At 40.9% G+C, this 15,095-nt stretch overlaps 1 protein-coding gene across 4 annotated transcripts in view; it reads right to left on the bottom strand.

The window, feature by feature from the left end:
* The window catches only part of FGF12 (fibroblast growth factor 12), a 551,642-nt gene that overhangs the window by 178,499 nt on the left and 358,048 nt on the right, over nucleotides 1–15,095 (bottom strand). For all 4 annotated transcript variants that reach the window (XM_084801113.1, XM_084801112.1, XM_084801114.1 and 1 more), the window contains one exon: nucleotides 5,734–5,837. In XM_084801113.1, coding sequence (XP_084657239.1) covers nucleotides 5,734–5,837 — 104 coding nt within the window. The remainder of the gene's footprint in view (nucleotides 1–5,733; nucleotides 5,838–15,095) is intronic.

Genomic DNA, 15,095 nt, shown 5'->3' with positions numbered 1-15,095 from the left:
CAATATCATTTTATCAAATCTTAATGTCCTCTTTTGTAGAATAAAAATTTATACTAAAGGGCAAAATAAACTAAAAAACAAATGGAAAAGTAAATAAAGCAATTATCTTCATATTTTTTAACCTTAAAACATACATAAAGCTACAGTAATCCAACAGTATAACCCTGGCACAAGTACAGACATATTTTTCAATGCATGGTGCTAGGAAAATTTCATAGCTATATACAAAAGAATTAAAAGGGCACTTTAAAACATATTTTTAAAAGCCACTCAAAATAGATTAATACAAGGTGAAGTTAAAGCTTCTAGAAGAAAACTAGAATCAAAACTCATGACAATGAATCTGCCAATGATCCCCTCAATAGGACACCAAGAGGAAAGGGAACAAAAGGTGGAGAGCTTGGGGAACGCCACCAAATAAAATGTCTACACAACAACCAACCAATGAAGTAAAAAGCCCACCTGTAAAGTGAAAGAAAATATTTGCAAGTAGTATCTGATAAAGGGTGAATGTCCACCACATATAAGGTAGCTCTAACTCTGCAACAAACACAGAAAACATGCAAGCAAACAAAGGAAAGCATACAAAGGAATTAAATATTTTACTCTCCTAGGAGGCTATGCAGAAGATACCGTAAGAGACATATGGAGTGTCAGTACTCTTTGGAGCATTGAAAATCAAATCCTGGCTCATCTTATGCTTGCGCACATCATACGTGCTGGGATGTCCAATGCTAATAGAAAAAAAAAACAGTTTTAAACTCAGAATATGTCAAGTATTGGCTGGGAAAGAGGCATCTGAACAACTGTGCGTTGTGGGTAGCAATATGAAACCGTGTTGATGCATGGAAGATGGTGTGGGATTCTGCAAAAGAATTAAAATAGAGTTGTGTGGTCTAGTTACTTTATCTCTGGGCATGTATCCAGAGAAATGAAAGATTTGTGAAGATGTATTGCTATCTTCATGGTTAGTGCACCATTAATCCCATAACCAAGAAATAGAAGGAACTTCAATGTTTTTCAATAGACAAAAAGATAGACATAATGGAATTTTCCCTAAGTTTTTAAGACAAAAGTAATCCTACTGCACGCTGTCACACAGATGAAAATAGTGTTTTGCTAAGTGACATAACTCATGGGAGGGAAAAGGGGGGAAATGTCTTAATGGGCATGCTTCGGTAGTTCTAGAGAGCTGTTGTCCGGAGTATAGATATGATTAACAGGAAAAGGCATGCAAAAATATTAAGATAGAAAAACTGCTTTATGTACTTTTAGCCAAAACGGGGGGAGAGAGAGAGAGAGAGAGAGAGAGAGAGAGAGAGAGAGAGAGAGAGAGAGAGAGAGAGACAGAGACAGAGAGACAGAGAGACAGAGAGACAGAGAGACAGAGACAGAGACAGAGACAGAGGCAGAGACAGAGAGAAACAGATTCATTTATTGTCTGCTCATAGTATGATGTACCCTCTCTCTCCAAATAGAGGTCAAGGACAAGTAGAATAAAAATCTCAAGGCCTAACTATCACTGTTAGAATCAGCATTGTCAAAGCAAGCATAAGTTTCCTGTGGAATAGAAATGGCGCAATATTAACTGCAGCTTCAAGCCAGCCTGGCTTCAAGTCCTGAAGAAAGCCATTTATTTGGCGTAGAGTCCTCTCAAGTCAGCTGGCTTAACTAAAGTTCTTCTGCGCAAAGCAAGGACTAGAGCCTGGCCACACTGGTTTATCCTGCAATGAAAAAGGATGTTCCAACCTTGAAGCTCAGTGCATTCTGTTACAACAAGAGCAACTAAACAAAACCACACCCCACCTCAGGCTCCTGCACTCACCCCATTGTTACCCTAGGATAACATTGGAATGCCTTAAGACTACTATAAACCAGAGATTTTGGAGGCTGGATAGAAGCTACCAAAAAGTTGCGAGAACACAGCAATAGACCTCACAGGAAGAACTATCAAAAATCAAGAGAGAAGAACATGCCCCAAAGTTGAACCACTGTTAAAGAATTAATTCTAAAATATAACCAGAATGTGATTATAAAATGGCAGTAAGGAAAATTAATGCTTAAAATACAAACTCATAACAATGGGAAACACTGATCAGTTATGTTAGAAACACTTCGAGAGATAAGCTAATAACTTTCTGTAAAGAGTGAAAAAAGCCATACAATTTTTAAAAACAGGAAGAAATAAATCAAGACTAGGAGGGTATTAATAGAAGTCATTCAGCATTCAGAAATGAAAAACACCAGGACTGAAATCACAAAACAGCATAAAATTTGAACACAATTAGTTTGAATGTTTTTAGCTTACATCACAGAAGTAGCACAAGAGACTGGAAAGTGTGATTGAGAGATGAAATTATATGGGATACAAGTTAATATTTTTAGAATTGGAGAATTATAATTCTCTGGATTACAAGTTCACTACAAATTCCTAACAGGCAAAGACAGTTTAAGAGCAGGAACTATAAAGTGAAAAATATTTTTTAAGTTTCCATAGAGACTTCCTAAGAGGAAATATTAAATTGACAACAAATTCCTACATTCAACAACAGATGCCGGAAACCAGTGGAATAGCGCCTCATGGATGCTAGGGGAGATGCTGGTCCAGTGTGACACTCGCAGGTACCTGGACTACAGTCAAAGGGAGGAACAGAAGGAAGCATGCGGATGGGTTCCTGAGGCAGGAACTCACAAGTTACACAGAGATGCTCACACCAAACCTAAGCACTCATGACACATAGACCCTCACACGGAGAATAACAAAATATGGCAGTTAGAGAAACAGGGAACGCAGCAAGACTAAATCACACACACACACACACACACACACACACACACACACAGAGCTGTTCATAGAAAATGCTTTCAAACACTGGTAAAATACAAACGCTATCTACAAAGAATTCCTTTTAAAGTACAGCTAATCATATTGTTGAGATGGCCTCACTAGCCAAGAAAATAAAACACAGGTTGTGAGCTGTTTAGAAGTCAGAAACACAAAACTGCTTATGAATGTTTGTAATCATATGTGTGAGTGTGTGTGAGTGTGTGTGTGTGTATGAGTATGTACGTACGTATGCATGTATGTGTATGTATGTATGTAAACTGAAAACCACCAAAGGAACAGAAACACAGCTTGAGTTTAGAAGCATAAAAGGAGAATGAGAAGATTTCAGTAATGCAAGTGAGTTTAAAAAGATAAAAACCAAAGTCGGTTTCAACATGGAAAATGCAGTGATTACAAAACAAACCCAGGTACATAAAAAACCATGTCAGATATGTCTATAGCTACATTTATGTAGATAGAGACTTATAAAGATATGCATATAGATACACATGGTATAACTAGATGATATATATATATATAAATTATAGAGATATGCATATATATGTATACCTAACATTATGTATTGATAAATTAGCTCTCCAGGATTTTTAGTATAGACATCAACTCCTTCTAGCTCCACACGGCAGAAATCGGCCCACGTTTCCTATTCTTCCTCCCTCCAGCTTCTTACTGAGTGGAGAGAGCTCAAGGGTTACAAGGACACATACCTCCAGCTTAAATCTGTGCAGAGACCAGAAACTGACAGTAGGGACAAGATACCCTCCCACGACTGAGTCCTCTTGGTCTCTGCTTCGCCAGGGCCTCTTCAGTCTTAACAGCCACCAACTCTCCCTCCACGTGTCTCCAGATGCGCACTACTGCGCTGGGCACAAGAAACGTGAAGCTGCTTTCCAACTGACTTCAAGCCTCCATACATGGCAAACACACAAGGAGAGCTGAGGTCAGCAACAGCCTTCGAACTCACCCCAAGGCCTCTGCGCTCATCTCTCACTACAGCATAGCCAACAGAGGAACTGCAGGACAGAGTGTGATGAGGCTGTACGCTCTGATGTTGGTCCCTTTAGGCCCATTGTGGACTGGTTAAAACCAGCATTCACCCTATCAGTCTGGCCCAGAGACAGGGTGGGGTTTGAGAGAGAGAACCAGATGACCTATGCCACACCGGCGATCTACTCAGAATCCTAAGGCGCTTGCCGTGGTATCCTAGCAAAGAAAGCACTATGGTTTAATAAGCAATCCTATACACAGCTGACCAAAGCAATCTTATATCGCCAAGTATGCAATGCAGTAAATATCTGATGGCTTTACAAAGGGGTTGGATCTATTGCAAGATTCTGACTGCAGTTAAAACTGTATGTTTCAGCCTGTAATCCCAGCACTCAGGAGGCAGAGGCAGATGGATCTCTGTGAGTTCAAGGCCATCCTGGTGTACAAAATGAGTCCAGTACAACAAAGCCTAAACAAAGAAACCCTGTTTCGAAAAAACAAATTAAAAAATATTACTACAAGCACCAACTTGAAAATATGTACATATGTATAGCACATGTAAATGGATATTGAAATCTGAATACAATCTGAAGTAAACTATCACCTTTAACTTTTAATATTATTTTGTGTTTTAAATAACACAATCATACATATTTATGAGGGACAATGTGACATATCAATAAAGGCAAACAACATGTAAAAACTGACCACATAGGAGTAACTGGCCTATTTTTTTTTTTTACCATATTTACCATAGATTGTTGGGAACATTCATACGATAGCAGCTTTAATATACAGTGATAACAGATGCCTTACTAATAGCATGTGTAAGGTATAAGCTACTCATGGGATAGTTAGCTGAAGTCCACTACCACTACTCAGTATTTAACCCACCGCTGAGAAACACAGGTGGACTTCCAGGGCAGCCTGTGCAATTGCTGAGAATATGGAATGGGTGGCCATCTTCAGCTGTAATTTTCAAGGGACATTTCTTTCTTGTATGAACCACAAACAGGCAATTCCCATATGAGAATGCAAATTATTCAGAGTAGCTACATTTTTTCCAGTGCGTGAATTTAAAATTTCAAGAGAGACCAACCAGGATAGTATTAACTTAAAAATATATCTCAAATATTTAAAAATACGTTCATGCTCACACAGTGCGGCCACTGGTACTACACAACTTTTACTTGTAGATTGGAAGATATATTATACAAGGGAGAGACCAACACCATCCTTTTAAAGGTCCAGAAGTTATGATAAAGTAAAAGAGTTATTTGTACACACACACACACACACACACACACACACACACACACGCATCCACGCACACGCACACACATGCACGCATGCACACACGTGTGCACACACACATACACACACACACACACACTATGCTGACATGTGCACAATACACAGATGTCATTGCTCTTAATCCAGAGTTAAGTCTGCAAATATTCATTGTTTTTATATTAGATACTTCTTTATATTAGGGAATATGACATATTAGGCATGACTATGGACAAACACAAACAAAAGCAGAGACTATGAAAATTCTTCCTGTACAATAATATAAAGTGAGCCCTCTATGTCATCTGTGAAAGAAAAAGTATCTTACTCATTGAACTAAACAATGGGTAAATTCCAAAACTGTACTTTCTGGAAGCTGAAGCTAGATGTAAGAATATATTAATATGGAAAATAGTTGATTCATATTCAATCCCTGGGACATGACCTCTAACATCCAAATGGTAAAAGCCTTACAACAGTCCTGAAAGTAGATTTGAAAATATAACGTGACATCAGTTTCTTAAAATGACTGCTTCACTAACACAGCACACACACACACACACACACACACACACACACACACACACACACACACACGAGCTACTTACTGAGCTGTAGAGATAGCCTTCCCCATTCATGGCCACATAGAGGCTGGCTTTCACCCCTTGGATGGCCACCACACGTAGTCCCACAGGAATTAGATTGAAGAGAGCTAGAAGCAAAAAATACAATAAAAAGAAGAAAGGAAAAGATTAGTGACTGTGTGGATAAATCACTTTGTTTTTTACAAAGTTCTTTCAATGCTGAGTGTCAAAATCTATTTATTGGAAAGAGTATGGAGAGAGGGTGGAAAGGGGAGAAGACAGGAGAGGGAAGAGAAAATGAAAACAAGGAGAACTGCACTGCCTTGGTTTACCTCTGCAACACCTCTGTTACTCACAGAAGCTCCAGTGAGTTGTGAGTTGGAACAAAAGTCCTAGGTTAGAAGGACTGTGAGGGTCTGCATGGATCCTGAATGTCCAGGACATATGTCTAACAGAGAATCTGCAACAGTAACCTCTTAAGAGTAGAAAGTAACCGTAACATAAGAAACAGTAACATATAGTCTGTAAAGCATGGCAGAACCCATTTCAGTTTTCTTCTTCTTCCTCTTCTTCCTCCTTCTCCTCCTCTTCCTCTTCTTCCTTTGATTTTCAAGACAGGGTCTCTCTCTGTGTTAGCCTTGGCTGTCCTGGACTCACTTTGTAGACCAGGCTGGCCTCGAACTCACAGTGATCCGCCTGCCTCTGCCTCCCGAGTGCTGGGATTAAAGGTGTGTGTCACCATGCCCGGTGTTTCAGTCTTCTTTTTTTTTTATTTTTTATTAATTTATTCTTGTTACATCTCAATGGTTATCCCATCCCTTGTATCCTCCCATTCTTCCCTCCCTCCCATTTTCCCCTTAATCCCCTCCCCTATGACTGTTCCTGAGGGGGATCTCCTCCCCCTGTATATGCTCATAGGGTATCAAGTCTCTTCTTACTGTGATGCTGCAAAGGTCTTGGGCGCAACAGTGGACACAATGATGGACTGACAGGGAGCAACAGTGGGGAGAGCTTGTCTCTTAATATTTTTGAATCTTTGCATGTAAATGAAAATGTTGTTAACCCATGAGGTGTTTTGAATGAACGTGCTTGGACTCTCCTAGGTGGACTGACTGTTTAGGGAAGGATTAGGAGGTGTGGCCTGATTGGAGGAAGGGTTGTGTGTCACTGGGGATGGGTTTTGAGGTTCCAAAAGCCCATGCCAGGCCCAGGCTCACTCACTCTGCCTCCTGCTGGTGAGCTCTCAGCTACTGCACAACGCCATGCCTACCTGCCTGCTGCTCTGTGCCCTGCCATGATGGTCCTAGACCCACCCTCTGACACTGTGAATGAGGTCCCAATTAAGTGCTTTCTTGTATAAATTGCCTTGGCCTTGGTGAATCTACACAAGAATAGAACAGTAACCAAAACAAGTGATCAGGAAATTATAGATAGTTTGAGCGAAAACAGATACATGTCATAGCCAAAGTAAAGCATACTATATAAGACATTAAAAGTTAAGTTGGCAAGTAGATTCAAACAATCGGAAAATCAAACAGTTTGACTGTAGTCTGTGTGAGTTCAAGTTGTCTGTAGCTCAGAATACTAAGCCACTGTGTCCACACAGAGAAAAACAAATGCACAGACCAGAAAAGACAAAGACTATGCCCTATGCTCCTTCTGGCAATGACTTGCTATGAAGTCTTCCTGTTTCCAGTTGCTTCTCAGGTTACAGAAAGAGCAAAGCAGAAAGTACGACCATAAACATATCTGCGTCACACACAGGAGGAAAGAAGCCACCTAGTTAGACTTATGACAGCATTGCACAGGGGCATTCAATGCCTCTCATGACAATGTCTGTAAAACTGTCTCTTACAGTTCTCTTTAATGAACTGACTAGTGGTCCCCATCTACCCTCTTTAGATAAAATTCCATCCATTCCATTCCTGTCAAATTTTAATAGAGTACACCCATTAATTAACACAATTGCTTCCACCTGGCTTCTCCCAGCCACACACAGCAAGCTATCCTCACACACAATGCAAACATAAGCATATACGGTGTTTGGATTTTGCTTAAGTGCTCAGTTGAGAGTTGCTGAGGGTTAAGCCTTAGACCAGATAACACTAGCTAAGTGTCTCTTAGCCCGTTTTTAAGCCTGTTTTCTCGTGTGTCATGGAATACTATATTGTAATAGTTACTTAAGGATTACTGTTAATTCAGAGTTGAGGTAAGTTCAGTTCTTCCTATAGACCCACTAATGATCTTGCACATTTTAAATTATGTAAGAAATATGACAGGCTACTTAATGAGACAAAGCTTACCTATGGTTGTTAGGTCACACACGGAATAACCTAATACAGTGTACAATGTATTTCTATAATTAAATGTAATATATTCTTTCTCCATAGATACTTTGTGTGTTGTAGAAAACATGGACAAGCTCTGTGGCCTGAGGAAATGCAGGAAATGTTTACACAGAACTCAAGACTGGAGATGGCACTTAGAAAAGGAGAAGGTTAGATTCATTTTTGAATGAGATGAGAAATGAGAAAGCTCAACATGTTAACAAACATAGGAACTCAGTCTGTACGAAACGGACACGAGGACTGTAAGACGTGAAGACTGGAGAAGCAGTGCAGATTAGAAGATCGTCTTGCAGGTAGATGTTTCCAGTCACTCAAAGTCACATGACTTTGAGCTCCACGTACTCTCTAAGTATCCTTAGTTTCCTATCTGTAAAGCAGGCATAACAATGTGCTGCACAAGTCTAGAGGAAGGAGAAAGAGGAAGAGGAGGAGGAGGAGCAGGAGGAGGAGGTGGGAGGAGGAGGAGGAGGAGAGAAAGCATGATGCTCTTAAAAGTGTTTCACAAATAGAGTTATTTAACATTAGCAGTAAATATTCCTTTCTGTGTATATACATGACATCATGGATACACATATGCCACAGGGACCATGTGGAAGTCTGAGGCTTCTCTTCCACCTTATTTTGAGGCAGGATCCCTGGTTGTTCTCTGCTATGTGTGCCAGGCTGTCTGCCCTGGGAACTTACAAATATTTTATAGCCGTCCCCCATCTCACCAGGAGCTCCTGTGTTTATGTACACATTATCACACCTGGCTACTCATGGGTCCCAAGGATTCAAACGCAGGTCCTCACATTTGTACACCAAACACGTTATTCATTGAGGTATATCCCTAACCTGGTGTTTAATAATTCTAAGTAATAGGTTATGATCCGACATATGTTTTAAAAAAAACTCAACATTATTTCCTTAGTAATTTTTTAGTTTATACTCAGTAACTTGCTTAATGCTTCAGAAGATAAGATTTCATAGCTGGGCATTTTTAAGATGCTTATAAAATCATCAGCTGTATTGGATCCTAATCTATAAATGCCATGAAGAATTTCTGGCAGAATGAGGATTGCATCAATGTTCATGACAAACAAATTCAGAGAGGTAACTGAGGTGAAATTTAGTCTTTTAAAAAGGGAGCGGGGATCTCTAGATCACTAACATAGTTATCTGTCTAAAATATATATTTCTTCTTTCTATCATTTTAATTTTAATTTCCAAAGATATCTGTTCTTAGGTTGTCACAAACAAATATACATCTTAGCTGATTTTCCTTCACGTGCTACAGTTAGCGATAGCTTTTACAGACACTATCTCACGCAGCCAACCAGGTCTTTGTATGTTTAAAGAACCCTTCCTAAAAGACAAGTTTCCTTCACCACCTCTTCTCAACACTTTGTCCTATTGCTGCTTCATGGTGCCACACACACCTGGACCATTCTCAACTTGAAAACAAAGGCTACTCCCAAGAGAGGGATAGCAGACGCATGAAAGAAGCCGAGTCCCTGAGAGTGGTACTGTGGCAGCAGTCCAGCACTCAAGTATTAAACCTTGCTTTTGGGAGACAAAACCGCCCTTATATTTAAGTCTACATAATGCAAAAAACCTTCCCTACTCTTGACAGGGAATGCTACTGGGAGCAGAATTAGTGTGCAAAGTACAGATGAAATGCAAGGGACATATGTATTGTAAATAAAAGCATCTACTAGAAAAGATCAAATTAAACGGTTCTTGGGATAAAGAAGGGGGGGCCTGAAAATAATGACAACTCCCTAATCCCCTAAGTAAAGACTTCTGTGTCAGAAGTTGGAAGCACGGCTAATGTAGCTGGAGCAGAACAGAAAAGCGATTCTAAGCTATCCCTCCGGGAGAGGCTTAACGAGCGCATGCGCACTAGTGAGTAGCAGAAATGGAGCCCGTTCTCCATAAACCACAGATAATGATGGTTTTCAAATAGACTGCTTCGAGAGACTTAGCTTTTACCCCGCAACGATTCTGTAAACAACTTTAACTAAGATTTCTCAGTGTTAACTAAAGATCTGCTCCTCTGGGCTCAGAGGCCTGGCTCCGCAGTTAAGCTGCGCTTTTGCAGTACTCAGGAGTTACGCTCCCGGCACCGCGTCAGGCAATCCAAAGACACCTGCTAACCTCAGCCCAGAGGACTGGAGTTATCTTTATCTACATACAAGTGCACACGTATGTGCACACATGCACGCACCTGCGCACAGAATCAATTTTCTTAGGAAAGATCATTATCTTGCCTCCTAAAGTCTCAGAAAATGGCAAGAGCCTCGCCGCTGCCTCATCGAAATCGAATTGTGGCTCACAGAAGCCCTTAGCGCTGGGTGAGGGTTTCTACAGTGATCTTCAGCCTCAAGCCCCTTAGAAAGGACACTGTTGGACTCCACCGCATGCTCCAGATTCATAGCATCTGCGCAAGCCATTTCCTTGCTGTTTCTTCTGTCCTGATCTCTTACAACGTGACACCCGCCTGCATTTATAACTTATTACCTGTCATCCCCTCCATCCACCACAATAAGCAAAATAATAGGTTTTCGGGGGTTTTTTTGTTTGTTTTTGTTTTTGTTTTGTTGGGGTTTTGCCTTTTCCTACCTTCCTCTTGGCTTTTAGCTAGAACTGACTTGGTCTTCTTTTTTCTTCTATCTCCTTCTGGAAAGATAGTCTTCCCAGTTATAAATGTAAATAATTGCTTTTTAATCTGACTTTAAAGGTTGTGTGTGTGTGTGTGTGTGTGTGTGTGTGTGTGTGTGTGTGTGTGTGTGTCTGTGTGTCTGTGTGTGTCTGTGTCCTACTGAATACACACCATGCTTGTGTAAGAACACACCAAGGCCCTAAAGAAGATGTCCAGTCTAAGGTTATAAATGGCAGTGAGAAGCCCAACTTCGATGCTAGGAACTGAACTAGGGTCCTCTGGAAGAGTAGAAAGCTCTCCTAGCCACTGATGCATCTCCCCAGCCCCTGGTCATTGCTCAAGCTCTAATTGATTAAACTTCCCCCTGAGTCTTGCAGAAGCCCATCAGAGATATTAGGTCCCCTTCTTTCAGCTCTAACCATGACGCATGCTGGGAAGGAGCCATGGGATCATCTGGTTACTGATCTACTATCATTCCTAAGTGCAAGCCTCTTGAGGGCACCGCTGCAGCATCTTGCTTGGTGATGTGGGCGCAGTTTGTGTTCTTTATATGTGACTTAAATATAAGTTGACAGAACTCTGTAAGTGCCTACAAAATATGCCTTATTTAGAAGTATTTATCACTTTCCCGGGATCTGCGGTGGTGCACTTACAACATGCCAAACACCCTGCACAGGCAAAGGAAAGGGAGTGAATCCAACAGGCACAACCTCCAGTGAGTACACGCTCCTCTGGGGATTCTTCCGAGGCTTTTACTTGAAGGCGCTGGAAGATTTTCTTGCTACTCATGTGGCCTAACATGGAGCCTCGGTCTAAGAAGCTGTTATTCAACATTTGCTGAATAAATGAATGCATTGGAACTCTCCAGCTTGCTTATTCATATCCTTTCTAGGTCATATTTCCATAACTGACTATGCAAGAAAAACTGAAGTTAATATTTACTGCACATGAAATGCATTTAAAGATGGAATCGAACGGAAAAGAGAAAGCCCATATATGCTGAGAGGTGAGCCACGGACTGCAGCGGCTTGTGTGAGAGAACATCTGTCTACCATGTGCCCTATGCAGAGTGACGAGAGGTCAGGAGGAAGGAAAAGGAAGGGGAGAGTTTGTAGAATCTGTTGAAATCAAGACAGTATAGGTTATTGTGACTGGTTTTAACGTGAACTAGCCACAAATAAAATCACCTAAGTAGACAGCCTCAACTGAAAAACTGTCCCACTTGGTTTGACTGGAGGGGTAAACCCCTCCCATCGTGGGCTGTACCTCAGGTCAGAGCTCTGGTAAAAGGGCACAGCAGAGAGGTGATTATTTGCCTTGTGCTTGTTCCAGCCTCCTTCCTGACCAACCGCCTACCTGCTGCTGCTGATTCCTTCTTTGATAGCAAAAGCATTCCATTTCCAAGCTCTCACTGTAGATTAAAGACTAGCAGCTCTCCAAGAATCCTCTGGGCTTCCTGCACAAGGGTGAAACTGCTGAGACATGCAGCCTTGTGGACTAGGCAGCTATGGGCTGTCACTCCCCAGCGAGAGTTACTGTGGGACTACTCTGTTGAGGTGCTCACCCCCAAGGAACGCATAGCTACAGAGTCTGAACTTCTGTGCTTATTAAAACTGACTTAATTCAAACACACACACACACATCCTTAAAGTTCTGTTGCACTAGAGTACCTGGAGTAATACATATATCTTTCAAAATGATGTTGAGATTTTTCTAAATGCTGTTCTGACATTGGCACAGGAGACAACTTCCTGAACAGAACACCAACAGCCCATGCCTCAAGGTCAACAATTAATAAATGGGACCTCATGAGGCTGAGAAGCTTCTGTAAGGCAGGAGACACTGTCAAGAGAACAAAGCGACAGCCTACAGACTGGGAAAAGATCTTCACCAACCCTACATCTGACAAAGGTCTAATATCCAAAATATATAAAGAACTCAAGAAATTAAACACCACCAAACCAAATAACCCAATTGAGAAATGGGGCTCAGAACTAAACAGAGAATTCTCAACAGAGGAATATCAAATGGCTGAGAAACACTTAAAGAAATGCTCAACATCTTTAGTCATCAGAGAAATGCAAATCAAAACGACTCTGAGATTCCATCTTACACCCATTAGAATGGCTAAGATCAAAAATTCAAGTGACACCACATGCTGGGGAGGATGTGGAGAAAGAAGAACACTCCTTCATTGCTGGTGGGAATGCAAACTAGTACAGCCACTTTGGAAATCTATCTGGTGCTATCTCAGAAAACTGGGACTAGGGCTTCCTCAAGACCCAGCTATTCCACTCCTTGGAATATACCCAGAAGATGCACTACCACACAACAGGGACATATGCTCAACCATGTTCATAGCTGCCTTATTCCTAATAGCCAGAACATGGAAACAGCCTAAGTGTCCCTCAGTAGAAGAATGGATAAAGAAACTGTGGTACATTTACACTATGGAATACTACTCAGCTATTAAAAGCAAGGAATTCCCGAAATTTGTGGACAAATGGATTGAGCTAGAAATGATCATAATGAGTGAATTAACCCAGAAGCAGAAAGACTCAAATGGTATATACTCACTTATTACTAGACACTAGCCCAAGGGGCATGTCCCATAAAAGTCTTCACCTACCAGGAAAGTGGGATAGATGTAAGGACATCCTATTGGGACTCTAGGTGAGAGAAGTATGGGAGAATGAGGAAATAGAAGGATCCAGAGGGTCCTAGAAACCTACAAGTAGAACATTATGATGGGCAGATCTGGGGCCAGGGGTTCTGCTCAAACTATGGCATCAACCAAGGACAATACATGCAGTAAACATCAAACCCCTACTCAGATCTAGCCAATGGACAGAACAGATGAATGAAGAGTGGGGACTGACTTTCACATGAACTCTGGCGCCCCATATTTGACCACGTCCCCTTGATGGGGAGGCAAGGGAAGGATAGCAAGAAGAGACTTGATACCCTATGATCATATACAGGGGGAGGAGGTCCCCCTCAATCACAGTCATAGGGGAAGAGAATAGGGTGAAAGTGGGAGGGAGGGAGGACTGGGAGGATAGAAGGGATGGGATAACAATTGAGATGTAATATGAATTAATTAATAAATAAATAAATTTTTTAAAATGCTGTTCTGTAAATTGCTATGAGTCTTGCTAATTAATTTCCTGCAGCCTATTATTTGCCTCAAGGAGATAACAATAAATCCAAACCGCATATACATGAGATTCAGCAGATAACAGTGACAAAGAAGAGAGGGAAGATGGTAAATGAAAAGAAGACATTAAGAGAAAAAGCGCCCCTGCAAAATCACCTCTGAGAGATACAAACCCAGTGCAACCCAGGTAACAGTTTAAATTTCGTCTCAGTGAATTTTTGTATGTTCACACTTGTGTCCGGGAGCACATGTGCCAGCTTGCATATGGAGGTAGGAAGGGAGTTCATAGAAAGGGATCCTCTCCTTCCCTCATGTGGGTCCTAGGGACTGAACTCAGTTGTCAAACTTGGTAGCAGACATTTTTGAGCTTTTTTTTTTTTTTTTTTTTTTTTTACATTTAAGTAGTTTATTCAGGTTACATTTCAATTGTTATCCCCTAACTTGTATCTGGCCGTTGCCCCTCCCCCTGCCTTCACCCTGTTCCCCTCCCCTAGGTCTGTGACAGAAGGGTATATCCTCCCCCACCATATGGTCACAGCCTGTCTGGTCTCATCCTGGTAGTCTGGCAGCAGGCATTTTTAACCCACATCTTACTGGAACCCATAAGTAAGTTCTAGGGGTAAAGTTCTTGTGGCTTGTCATAATGAACAGGTATTTAAAAAGCACAGTTGCGTTTCAAACTCCTGATTGAGTTTTTGGGGTGGACAATAAGGAAAAGAAAATCGTATGACCCGTTAGAACCCAACTGGAAGATACTGAGAGAGAATGAAGATGCTTACAAATATTTTTCCTAGATTTAAAGCCTTTTTCAACAAAGACATTATGCTAAATTATAACTAAAATCCTCTACAATGCAAAGCCTTAGCCTAAAGGGGATACCCTGTTGTCTTCCCCTACAATCCTAAAATGCCGAAATATTTATAGTTGTAGTATTTATAATAATGTTCGTAAGCCACTCTACTGGCATCTCCTTTGTCATGAAATTAATATTTGGCTTTGGCACTTATTTTATTTAATACTTGCTAATGTCAATTCTGCAACCTTTCTATTCTTGATAACAAAATGTCATGGTTAAATATGTGAGAAAAATAAAAGGTGGTCTAGACTCTTCTATCCTGCTTATATAAATTATGGGAGAAAGAGACTTGCTTACTCATTCAAATTGATTATTCATCCCTCATCGCCTTCCTACAATGCTCTATGTACAACACCCAGCGCACACCATTTTCACGTTTGTGTA

The sequence above is a fragment of the Acomys minous genome, assembly GCF_964271855.1.
Source record: "Acomys minous genome assembly, chromosome: 11".
Classification (NCBI taxonomy): domain Eukaryota; kingdom Metazoa; phylum Chordata; class Mammalia; order Rodentia; family Muridae; genus Acomys; species Acomys minous.
This window is presented reverse-complemented; position numbering and strand designations above follow the sequence as displayed.